The sequence below is a fragment of the Babylonia areolata genome, chromosome 3, assembly GCF_041734735.1.
Source record: "Babylonia areolata isolate BAREFJ2019XMU chromosome 3, ASM4173473v1, whole genome shotgun sequence".
Lineage (NCBI taxonomy): Eukaryota > Metazoa > Mollusca > Gastropoda > Neogastropoda > Buccinidae > Babylonia > Babylonia areolata.
In genome coordinates, this window is record NC_134878.1 from 43,084,559 (window position 1) to 43,097,751 (window position 13,193).

The 13,193-nt window shown below is 43.4% G+C and overlaps 1 protein-coding gene across 1 annotated transcript; it reads right to left on the reverse strand.

Annotated features, from left to right (window-relative positions):
- Positions 1–533: 533 nt before the first annotated feature.
- On the reverse strand, positions 534–7,038 carry LOC143280333 (dynein light chain Tctex-type 5-like). Its single transcript, XM_076584968.1, has 5 exons — positions 6,990–7,038; positions 5,266–5,441; positions 5,017–5,023; positions 3,256–3,431; positions 534–818 (listed from the first exon to the last, which is right to left on the reverse strand). Exons 1-5 carry the CDS (start codon positions 7,036–7,038, stop codon positions 534–536), a joined length of 693 nt encoding a protein of 230 aa, XP_076441083.1.
- Positions 7,039–13,193: the final 6,155 nt, after the last annotated feature.

Below are 13,193 nucleotides of genomic sequence, written 5' to 3' on the forward strand. Positions count from 1 at the left end.
CCTGCCCCTCCCCCCCCCTGCCCGTCCCTCTCTGTCTCTCTGTCTTACTCTGTGTCTGTCTGTCTGCCCCCCCCCCCCCCCTCTCTCTCTCTCTCTCTCTCTGTTATCCACGTGATTTTTGTTTTTTTCTCTGCTTACTTTGAACTCATCATTACTTTTTTTGTCCCGAGGGCTTGATGTAAAGAAGCATGCAATGCTGATTCCATTTTCCTCATTAGGACACCATGTCCTTTGAGCTGAGCTATTTGAGTGAATTCTTCTTTTCGTGCTATTGTCAAGCGCATAGAGCTTCAAGAAAATGCGCTAAAGCAAGATGTTTTAAGAGATATATAAAGAAATTGATTAAACAACGTTGTTATGGTGATTGTCATGGTTCACGCATAGAGCTCCAAGGAAATGTACTATAGCAAGATGTCTTTAGAGATATATAAATTAATCAGTTAATGAACTAAACAACTTCGTTGCCGTCACCGTAATTGTCATTTGTTTCACGTTGTTACCGGAACATTCCGTACACGGAGGCCGTTTCCGTCTTATTCCCGGTACAGTCCGTATACGGACGCCGTGCAGAAGAGCGACTTGTTCTGGTAGGTGTAGGCCGCATAGCTGTCCAGCCGGACGTCCCAGGCACAGCGCGACGTGATGACCACCCCCTGGTCAAGCCGCTGACCGATGACCACCGTGCTGACCAGTTTGTAGCGAGGGTCGAAGCCCAGCTGCTTGACCCTGTCCTTCAGCTCCTCGCTCAGCACTTTGCTCATGGTGGCTGTGAACTTGGGGTTGAACTGGAAGCCGTCTAGGTGCTTCTCCAGCGTCTCCTGTTGGGTTTTTTTGTTGTTGTTGTTGTTGTTTTTGGGTGGGTGGGTGTGGGTGGGTAAAGGGTGGTGGTGTTGGTAGGTGGGTATAGGGGTAGTGGGTGTGTTGGGGGGGGGGGGATGTGTGTGGGTGTGGGTGGGTGGGTGGGGGGGTGGATGTGGTAGTGTTTGTGTGTGTGTGTGTGTGTGTGTGTGTGGTTGATTTGTGTGGGGTATGTATGTGTGTGTGGAGGTTGGAGGTATGGACGTTGTGGGGGTGGGGGAGGGGTTGTCGGGGATGAGGTTGTGTGTGTGGGTGAGGGGGGTGGGAGGTGGGAAGCACGAGTATGGAAAATGTTGTGGATGAGGGTGGATTGGGTGGGGGGTAGGAGTGGGAGGAGAGTAGAGGGAAGGTAGGGGTTGTATTTAGGAGTGGTGGGGGGGAGGGGGAGAGAAAAAGTGAGATTAGTTGTTTCGTTTGTCTTTCTTTCTTTTGCTGATCATTCATTCGTCTATGCATTGTGACTGAATCTGAGGGCCCCGGGTTCGAATCTCGGTAACGGCGCCTGGTGGGTAAAGGGTGGAGATTTTTCAGATCTCCCAGGTCATCATATGTGCAGACCTGCTTGTGCCTGAACTCTCCCCCCACTCCCCTTCGTGTGTGTACGCACGCAGGAGATCAAATACCCACGTTAAAGATCCTGTAATCCATGTCAGCGTCCGGTGGGTTATAGAAACAAGAACATATCCAGCATGCACCCCCACCCCACCCCCCGAAATCGTAACATGGCTGCCTACATGGCGGGGTAGATAAACAAAAGGGTCATACACGTGAAGTGTTACATGTCTGTCTGAGTGTGTATGTGTGTGTGCCAGAAATCTAATTAAATGACAGAGGAAACGAATGATGAGCGCCCAATGGCAGCCGTCAGTCGGCTCTACCCGAAGTGGGCAGTCTTGTGTAAATGACCCCGTGTTTGTAAAGCGCTTAGAACTTGGTCTCCGACCGAGGATAGTCGTCAGATAAGTATCCATATCAATCAATCACTCTACTATTACAACCACCCCCACCCTCCTTTTCTCCCTCCCCTCCCCCCCACCTTACTATACCTCTCCAACCTCTCTCGCCTCCATCCAGCCACACCTCCCTCCCCTACTCACTTCCTTTTGCATATTCAGGGGGTGGTGGTGGTTATGTAATCATATCCCAGAAACTTTGAAAACCGAACAAAATTTTCAAAAATTCAAATCTAACTTTCATAAGTATATACCTAATGAATCTTTCCAAACTTGCCACCTCTTTATCCTAAAAATGTTCTGATTATGTTTTCAATATCGTTGATATTTTATGGATATAGAAAATGATGTTTGCTATAAATTCACTTTCAATGTTCCATCTTTGTCAATCTAACTCTCCTTTTTTTCTTTTTCTTTTTCTTTATGATTTGATCTTTTCAACGATAGTCTCTCGTTGTGTCGTACTTAATTAGGTAATTAATGTAATGCTTTCATTTTCTTATGTAATTGCATGTGTGTGTGTGTGTGTATGTGTGTGTGTGTGTGTGTGTGTGTTTTGCCTTTGCTTTTTTCTGTTTTCTGTTTGTTTGTTTGTTGTTGTTTGGGGGGAAAGGGGGTAGGGGTGGGGTGGAGGGGTCCTTTGCTTTTTTTCTTTTCGTTTTAAGCTTCCTTCATCCCTCTCCCTTCAGAAACTAACACCACCACCTCCACCACCATCACTGTCATCACAACCACCCAACCTTCCCTAATTAAAAAAAAAAAAAAAAAGAATAAAAAGATTATGATAGGAGGGATGGATGGGAGAAGAGGGGTTGGGGGGGGGGGGGTCGGTAGCTGTGATGGTGTTGGTTGTTGTAAGATAAGATAAGATAAGGTAAGACAGGATAAGAAGATAGGAATAACTTTATCACCTCATAAAGACAAATTGCCATCAGGTGCGGCAAGACAAATGTAGACAATTACTCGACCCAAAAAACATTAAATCAAGAATTAATTGATTAGAAAAGATTCAATAAACATATAGGATATTCATTAAAAAACAAAACAAAACAAAAAACAACTATTGAATTTTTTTTTCCACTCAAAATATTGTAATTAATCAATTTTGCAACCAAGGTTGTCACTGCATGTATCGGAAGATACGATATATCGTATATTGACCAGACACGAACATTGCACAATTTCCTATTGCACACTCATCCTGCATTGCGGACACTGTCACACATATCAAAATCAAGTAAAATGATTATCTAAGGAAATTTCAACAGTGCAACCTATTACTATTGTCGTTGTTGTTGTCGTTGTTGTTTTGTACCTATGTCACACCAACCAACCACAGCCACCCTCAACAACCCCTCTCCCTCCTTCCCCAACCCCCGCTCCCCTCCAATTCTCCCTCCTCCTCCTCCCCCCCCCCTCCCCTCCCCCTCCCCCCTTCCATTACCTTGATGATGACATGGACCCGTGGAGCCAGGAAGCGTTGTTGAGGTTCCATTCGGTAGGTGGGTTCCAGCTGTTTAGGGGGGCCGGGCACCTGCATGGCGGAGACCTCCCTTCCTCCAGCCCCGTCCACCCCCAACCCCCCTCCCCCTCCTCCTCCTCCTCCTGACGACCGCACACCTATACACATGCACACACGCGCGTATACATCCATACACACACACACGCACACACACACACAAACACACACACATGTACACACACAGAGACATGTACACACACGTAACATGGCTGCCTACATGGCGGGGTAGATAAAAAAAAGGGTCATACACGTGAAGTGTTACATGTTTGTCTGCGTGTGCATGTGTACGTGCCTGAAATCTGATTAAATGACAGAGGAAACGAATGATGAGCGCCCAATGGCAGCCGTCAGTCGGCTCTACCCGAAGTGGGCAGCCTGTTGTGTAAATGACCCCGTGTTTGTAAAGCGCTTAGAACTTGGTCTCCGACCGAGGATAGTCGTCAGATAAGTATCCATATCAATCAATCAGTCAACTATTACAACCACCCCCACCCTCCTTTTCTCCCTCCCCTCCCCCCCCCCCCCCCCCTCCCCCCCCCCCCTACCTTACTATGCCTCTCCCACCTCTCTCGCCTCCCTCCAGCCACACCTCCCTCCCCTACTCACTTTCTTTTGCATATTCAGGGGGTGGTGGTGGTTATGTAATCATATCCCAGAAACTTTAAAAACCGAACAAAATTTTCAAAAATTCAAATCTAACTTTCATAAGTATATACCTAATGAATCTCTCCAAACTTGCCACCTCTTTATCCTAAAAATGTTCTGATTATATTTTCAATATCGTTGATATTTTATGGATATAGAATATGATGTTTGCTATAAATTCACTTCCAATGATCCATCTTTGTCAATCTAACTCTCCTTTTTTTTTCTTTTTCTTTTTCTTTATGATTTGATCTTTTCAACGATAGTCTCTCGTTGTGTCGTACTTAATTAGGTAATTAATGTAATGCTTTCATTTTCTTATGTAATTGCATGTGTGTGTGTGTGTGTATGTGTGTGTGTGTGTGTGTGTGTGTTTTGCCTTTGCTTTTTTCTGTTTTCTGTTTGTTTGTTTGTTGTTGTTTGGGGGGAAAGGGGGTAGGGGTGGGGTGGAGGGGTCCTTTGCTTTTTTTCTTTTCGTTTTAAGCTTCCTTCATCGCTCTCCCTTCAGAAACTAACACCACCACCTCCACCACCATCACTGTCATCACAGCCACCCAACCTTCCCTAATTAAAAAAAAAAGAATAAAAAGATAATGATAGGAGGAGGGAGGGATGGGAGAAGAGGGGTTGGTGGGGGGGGGTGTCGGTAGCTGTGATGGTGTTGGTTGTTGTAAGATAAGATAAGGTAAGACAGGATAAGAAGATAGGAATAACTTTATCACCTCATAAAGACAAATTACCATCAGGTGCGGCAAGACAAATGTAGACAATTACTCGACCCCAAAAAACATTAAAACAAGAATTAATTGATTAGAAAAGAATCAGTAAACATATAGGACATTCATTAAAAAAACAACAAAAAACTATTGAATATTATATATATGTTTTGTTTTGTTTTTCACTCAAAATATTTTAATTAATCAATGTTGCAAACATATTGAAAGACACCAAGGTTATCACTGCATGTATTGATTTAAGATAAGATACGATATATTGTATATTGACCAGACACGAACATTGCACAATTTCCTATTGCACACTCATCCTGCATTGCGGACACTGTCACACATATCAAAATCAAGCAAAATGATTATCTAAGGAAATTTCAACAGTGCAACCTATTACTATTGTCGTCGTCGTTGTCGTTGTTGTTTTGTACCTATGTCACACCAACCAACCACAGCCACCCTCAACAACCCCTCTCCCTCCTTCCCCAACCCCCGCTCCCCTCCAATTCTCCCTCCTCCTCCTCCCCTCGCCCCCCCTCCCCCTCCCCCCTTCCATTACCTTGATAATGACGTGCACCCGTGGAGCCAGGAAGCGTTGTTGAGGTTCCATTCGGTAGGTGGGTTCCAGCTGTTTAGGGGGGCCGGGCACCTGCATGGCGGAGACCTCCCTTCCTCCAGCCCCGTCCACCCCCAACCCCCCTCCCCCTCCTCCTCCTCCTCCTGACGACCGCACACCTATACACATGCACACACGCGCGTATACATCCATACACACACACACGCACACACACACACAAACACACACACATGTACACACACAGAGACATGTACACACACACACACACACACACATGTACACACACAGAGACATGTACACGCACACACACACACACACACGCGTGTACATCCACACACAAACACACACACATGTACACACACACGCTGGTGATCATCATCATCATCGTCGTCATCATTAATAGTGACAATAATATGAATAATAAAACTTCAATGAAACCAAGAAGATGAAGAAAGAAAGAAAGAAACAAACAAACAAACAAACAAAAAAGAAAGAAAGAAACAGGGAAAAAAATCAAAGAAATCACCAGCAACACCAACATTATCATCATCATCATCATGTAATCATTGTTTACATATATATGCTATCTTTCTCATTTTTATCAGTACAAGCACCAGCAGCGATAGTAGTAGCAGCATTATTATTATCATTATCATCATCATTATCTGCAGCAGCAGCAGCAGTAGCAGTAGTAGTATTGTTGTTGTCGTTGTCATTATGGTCATGGTCATCAACTTTAGCATTATCATTATCATTAGGTTTTGAGACTGTTTCATTCTTCTTCATCATCATCATCACCCATCATCATGGTCATTAGTAGTATTAGTAGTAGTGTTCTCATCATCTTCGCCATCATCATCATCACCCATCATCATGGTCATTAGTAGTATTAGTAGTAGTGTTCTCATCATCTTCGCCATCATCATCATCACCCATCATCATGGTCATTAGTAGTATTAGTAGTAGTGTTCTCGTCATCTTCGCCATCATCATCATCAGTCACCATCACCACCAACAAACCCCCCACCGTCGGGCGCAATAGCCGAGTGGTTAAAGCGTTGGACTTTCAATCTGAGGGTCTCGGGTTCGCACACACACAGAAAACTGAGTATGGCTGCCTACATGGCGGGGTTGAAAAAAAAAAATGAAAAAAAAAAGGTCATACACGTAAAAGCCCACTTGAATGTGAACGTGGGAGTTGCAGCCCACGAACGAAGAAGAAGAAGACGAAGGAGAAGAAGAAGAAGAAGAAGAAGAAGAAGACGGAGACGAAGACGAAGAAGAAGAAGAAGACGGAGACGAAGACGAAGAAGAAGAAGAAGACGGAGACGAAGAAGAAGAAGAAGACGGAGAAGAAGAAGACGGAGACGAAGAAGAAGAAGAAGACGGAGAAGAAGAAGACGGAGACGACGAAGAAGAAGAAGAAGAGGAGGAGGAGGAGGAATAAGAAGAAGACGAAAACGAAAACGAAGAAGAAGAAGAAACCCACCCCCACACCCCCATCCCACCGCCTCACCCCCACTGACCGTGCTGTCTCCTGCCCTTGCTGCCTGCAGTGTCTGGCACTCGGGGGGACGGTCTCCGGCCTGCAGCTGGCACCACGGGGAACACGCTCTTCTTCCTCCCCCCGGCCCCTCCTCCCCCTGCCCCTGCCCTCCCCTCCTCCCCCGCCACCACCACCCCACGGGCACTGCCGCCGCCGCCACCGCCGCCGCCACTGCTGTGACGCTGCGTCATCAATGATGACTTGCGCATGATGACGTTGTCGTGTTCCACCGAGGACCACCAAGTGTCTCTCACATCGAAACTTGAGACTTGTGACAGAAGAAACAGAACATATAATCTTTTCTCCTTCTTCTTCTTCTTCTTCTTCTTCTTCTTCTTCTTCTTCTTCTCTCCCCCCGGCACCCCTTCCCTTAGAGCATCTAGTGCTAAGTTATCAATGCATTACTGGTATAGGTCTTTGTCCCTCACAGTCTCAGTCACAAGTTTAAACAATCTCGACTCATTAGTTACTAGTATAGTCACAAGTTTAAACAATCTCGACTCCGGCATTAGTTACTAGTATAGTCACAAGTTTAAACAATCTCGACTCATTAGTTACTAGTATAGTCACAAGTTTAAACAATCTCGACTCATTAGTTACTAGTATAGTCACAAGTTTAAACAATTTCGACTCATTAGTTACTAGTATAGTCACAAGTTTAAACAATTTCGACTCATTAGTTACTAGTATAGTCACAAGTTTAAACAATTTCGACTCATTAGTTACTAGTATAGTCACAAGTTTAAACAATCTCGACTCATTAGTTACTAGTATAGTCACAAGTTTGAACAATTTCGACTCATTAGTTACTAGTATTGTCACAAGTTTAACGAACACGACCTATAGGTTACTAATATAGTCAGAAGTCCAAATAAACTCGACCTATACGCTACTAGTATAGTTTAAACTCGACTCATGCCTTACTAGTATAGTCACAAGTTTAAACAAACTCGACCCATACGTTCTTGTATAGTCACAAGTTTGAACAAACACGACCCATACGTTCTTGTATAGTCACAAATTTGAACAAACTCGACCCATACGTTCTTGTATAGTCACAAGTTTGAACAAACACGACCCATACGTTCTTGTATAGTCACAAATTTGAACAAACTCGACCCATACGTTCTTGTATAGTCACAAATTTGAACAAACTCGACCCATACGTTCTTGTATAGTCACAAGTTTGAACAAACACGACCCATACGTTCTTGTATAGTCACAAATTTGAACAAACTCGACCCATACGTTCTTGTATAGTCACAAATTTGAACAAACTCGACCCATACGTTCTTGTATAGTCACAAATTTGAACAAACACGACCCATACGTTCTTGTATAGTCACAAATTTGAACAAACTCGACCCATACGTTCTTGTATAGTCACCAGTTGGAACAAACACGACCCATACGTTACTAGTATAGTCACCAGTTCAAATAAACTCGACCCATACGTTACTAGTAGTCACAAGTTTAAACAAACACGACTCATTAGTTACTAGTACAGTCACAAGTCTAAACAACCTCGACCCATACGTTACTGGTATAGTCACAAGTTTAAACAAACACGATCCACATGTTACTGGTATACTTGAAATAACTATGCAATTGACACGTTCTGTAGAAACAGGTGCTGTTGCATAGCCAGGCAAACACAGAGAACACGCGCGCGCGCGCGCACACACACACACACACACACACACACACACACACACACACACACACACACACACACACACACACACACACAAACACACACACACGAATCAGCTAGCTGGATTCCGTCACTTCCAAACACAGCCCGAAAGGGAAAATGACGAGAGACACAAAAGGTAAATGGAGTAGGCCACTCTCTCAGTCTCTGCACCGTGAGGCCACAAAATTAATCTCAAAGAAGCTGTTGCAACGAAGGGATAATCTCATAATCGTAAGCTGTCGAGTCATGCATTAAAGCGATGCATACTGTTGAGTGTTCACCTTAACGTTATACGATACCCAAGCTATGGTATGGTTAAAGAGGGGGTGGGGTGGGGGTTTTTGGGGGGGTGGGTGGGGGGGGGTGGGGGGGGTTAAAAATGGTTTATTATCGGTAGCTTATTTTGCATTTCTCAAAAAAAGGTCAAAGGGAAAAGTGTCTTATTTGTGTGTGTGTTTGTGTGTGTGTGTGTGTGTGTGTGTGTGTGTGTGTGTGTGTGTGTGTGTGTGTGTGTGTAAGAATCTGACAAGGGTGCGTCATTTTCATATTCAACATAAAATTGCCAGTTTCTTTCGTCGAGTCTCCTTTTTTTTCTCTTTTTTTTTTCTTTGTTTGTTTGTTTTTTGTTTGTTTGTTTAATCTATGGACTGTTGTGTAAGGATTATAGGAGGGGGTTGTTTTGTTTCTTTACACCTGTCACACATGACGCCTTGAAAGAAAGAAGAGAGAGAGGGGGAGGGAGGAGAGGTGGGGGGTGGGGGGGCGGTAAATAGATAAATGGGTAAATAGACAGAGACAGACAAACAGGATGACAGAAAGACGGAGAGACAGTCTGACGGGACAGAAAGAGTGGGACCAACAGACTCGCAGAGACGCAGGAAAGAGAGACAGAGACAGACAGACAGACAGACAGACACAGGGTGCTGGCGAAGAATGATACTGGAAGAGTTTGGTACGTAACATGCCTACTGAATCGCCGATGCAGAATAATCATTGCCGGAAGGGTAGTTTCCCCAGTTCGTACTAAGCCGTAGCAATACCTATATGCCTAACATAATTATGTCCATGCACAAAAAGCTGCCGTTCTGTGCGTTTGTCTGGGTGAGTTTAAGTAACCATCCTGGCTTCAGCAGTACTGAACAAACTGCCATTCTCAGTCCATCGCGTGGCTTCCCCGGCTCAGTTTGAATCAAAAGTCGTTCAAACAACACCTCTTGCCTTCTGCCTACCATCTTATTGACTGACGAACTTCTTCAACCTGTGCGTGTACGTCTGAACATAATAGAATAGAATAGAATAGAATATTCTTTATTATTATAAAATCTTGAAGTTTATAAGACACAATAAAACATAAACATGAGCATGTTAAGAAGAAAAACATTCGTGAACAGATTTCGCCAGCTTTGTCTCTGTGTGTTTGTGTGAATGTTGTGTGTGTGCATGCTTGTTTGCGTATTATAATCATGTCGTATTTGAATGCAAGTATGTATATTAATGTATACGCATGACTTTTGTATTGTATTGTATTGTATTGTATTGTATTCAGTTGTATTATATTTCTCTTTTTATCACAACAGATTTCTCTGTGTGAAATTCGGGCTGCTCTCCCCAGGGAGAGCGCGTCGCTACACTACAGCACCACCCATTTTTTTGTATTTTTTCCTGTGTGCAGTTTTATTTGTTTTTCCTATCGAAGTGGATTTTTCTACAGAATTTTGCCAGGGACAACCCTTTTGTTGCCGTGGGTTCTTTAACGTGCGCTAAGTGCATGCTGCACACGGAACCTCGGTTTATCGTCTCATCCGAATGACTTGCGCCCAGACCACCACTCAAGGTCTAGTGGAGGGGGGGGGAGAAACAGCGCGCTCAGATTCTCTCGCTTCCAAGGCGGACGTGTTACCTGCAGGCCATCACTCCACATATTTTATTGTAAACGCCACGAGCTTCTTGTCTGTGGGAAGTGTGAGCATCAGTCTGTGTTATCATTATTGTAATTTACTCATTGGAAAACTTGATCAGTCATTAGAGTCAGTGACATGGGGACGGTGTTGTTGTTTGTTTTGTTCAGGTTATCGCACGGACAGTGGTACTGACTAGACGCTGCACATTACAAGTAGGAATGGCGCTGACGAGGCGGACACAAGCTGAATTTGTCAGCATGAATTGCACAGACCTCTGCCAGCAAATAAAACAAAAAATGTTTGACACGTCCGCACGGCTCATTTCCGGTCCGACGGCACGCACGTAAAAATTATGGCACACACGCACGATTATTTTTGTCTGTTATTGCGTGCGTGCGTGTCTGTGTCAGTATGATCCCCCACCACCCTCTACCTCCCCCCCCCCCCCCCCCCCACCCCCCACCCTTCAGCGTTGTTACTGTCAGTGATTAGAAAGAGCGATTTGTTGTGTCCAAACAGGAGGGACGACACATGCAAGGTGAACTCCAGCACATATATAGGGGAGAGTGTTCATGCCAACCGGCAAGTTTGACATGTTTCTTGGTTGCTTCCCTTGCATCAGCACAACGTATACCCTTCCCCCCCCTTCCTCACTCTCTCTCTCTCTCAGACACACACACACACACACACACACACACACACACACACACACACATGTAAACACAGACGCACTTACCTTTTATTCTCTGACTCACACATACTAACACACAATTCTTGTTCGATGACACACACCAACCAGGTCACGCCTACAGATAGGAATAGTAAATAGAAATCCGTGACTGCAAGAGCTACCTGAAAAAAGATTGGCGTTCCGTGTGAGTGTCACCATGAGTGTCAGGTCAGGGGTCGGAAGGGAAGAAAGTGGCATGGTTCGTGATGATGATGATGACAGGCGTGAGAGAATGTGTGTGTGTGTGTGTGTGTGTGTGTGTGTGTGTGTGTGTGTGTGTGTGTGTGTGTGTGTGTTCGTTTGTATGACTTGACTTGACTTGACTTCATTTATTGTCATAAAATCCCGAAGGATTAATAGACACAACAAAGAACAAAGGGAACAAAGAAATAAACGGTCATCTAATACGCATGCACTGAAATACATAGTTGGCAAGTGTTTTTTGACAGTCATCGCAGGTGAATAAATCACTTGGTTTTAGTATATTGTTTTGTATTTTTCTAGAGATCACATTTGATTGATGATCATACTGCTGTATAGTAGTGATTAGATGGTTTCGCAAATTATGAAATAAGATACACGAATCTAAGAAATGCAATTCATCTTCAACAACTTCACATACAGCACATAACCTCTCTTCTCTGGGAATGTTTGCATATCTTCCTCGTTCGATGTTTAAATAATGTGCGCTTATTCTGAGTTGACAAAGAGCTTGTTTGTGAGCAGGATCGATTTTATCAGTTAGATAATTCTCAATTTGATAATCGTTTCTTTTAATTTTGTTGTAGAAGTCTAATCTACTGTATTCAGTTTTTCTCTGTTTCCAGAATTGTACATATCTATTTCTTAGTTGTTGGCGTAATGTAAATTTAAGTCTGCTGTTACTAAATGTCGACTGATTATTCCAAACATGACCTAATCCTACATTGTGAAGAATATTCTTTACAAATTGTATCCATGGATTTTCAATTGTGTCTGGTTGGTTCATCATCGACATACAGACCTTTTTGATATGGCTATCATTATGTGCATCCAGAATATGAGTCCAGTGGTCAAGAACTCTGCATGCAATATGAATTCCAACTGGAAATCTGCCCAGTTCGGCTAGAGTTGGCAGATTCATTGTTTTAGAATGTACCCCTAGAAGCAGTTTGCAAAATTTTATATGCATTTGTTCATGTGAATGTTTCGAAGAAATACAATTTCTAAAGAAATCTGTCATTCCTGTATTGAATGAATTGGTAGTTTTTGTTTCAGCCCATGGGAACCAAATATCGGATCCATATGATAATATATGTGTGTGTGTGTGTGTGTGTGTGTGTGTGTGTGTGTGTGTGTGTGTGTGTGTGTGTGTGTGTTTCTTTGTTCGCTTGTGTGTGTGAGTGTGTGTGTTTTCGTTTGCGTGTATGTGCGCGCGTGCGTGCGTGCGTGCGTGTGTGTGTGTGTGTGTGTGTGTGTGTGTGTGTGTAAGTGTAAGTGTGAGAGAGAGAGTGTGTGTGTGTGTGTGTGTGAGTGTGTGTGTATGTGTGTGTGTGTGTGTGTGTGTGTGTGTGTGTGTGTGTGTGTGTGTGTGTGTGTGTGTGTGTTTCAAGAAAGGTTAAGTGAAAATTTTTATTTCAAGATGGTAATTGAATATGCAAAGACTGCTTTTTTTCATCAAACCATCTGGAAAAAAAAACGAGAAAAAAAAGTGGGATATATATATATATATATATATATATATATATATATATATATTAAAAAACACACACACACACACTCACACACACACAAAAGTACCGGAAATATAGTTACATGCATACAAGAATCGTGCGAAAATGAAATACACATTAGCATTTCTATTTCGCTCTCATACACGTACACATACACCAATTTAGAACACATCCCGTTTCGCGCGCGTGTGTGTGTGTGTGCAATAAATAGATCTTGATTAGAAAATAACAAAAAAATAAAGAAATAGCTGTTTCTCAATACTTAATTAAAAGCCTTGTTCAAATAATTCATGTGCATGCTGTTTATGTAATGAAGGCCGAATGA

What these genes read in the sequence shown, in the direction of transcription:
- LOC143280333 (XM_076584968.1), bottom strand. Translation starts at nt 7,038, where the DNA reads ATGCGCAAGTCATCATTGATGACGCAGCGTCACAGCAGTGGCGGCGGC. An exon ending in TCACAGCAGTGGCGGCGGCG is followed by an intron (nt 5,442 to 6,989) that starts GTGGCGGCGGCG and finishes GCATGTGTATAG; the next exon opens with GTGTGCGGTCGTCAGGAGGA. An exon ending in GGGTCCATGTCATCATCAAG is followed by an intron (nt 819 to 3,255) that starts GTAATGGAAGGG and finishes AAAACCCAACAG; the next exon opens with GAGACGCTGGAGAAGCACCT.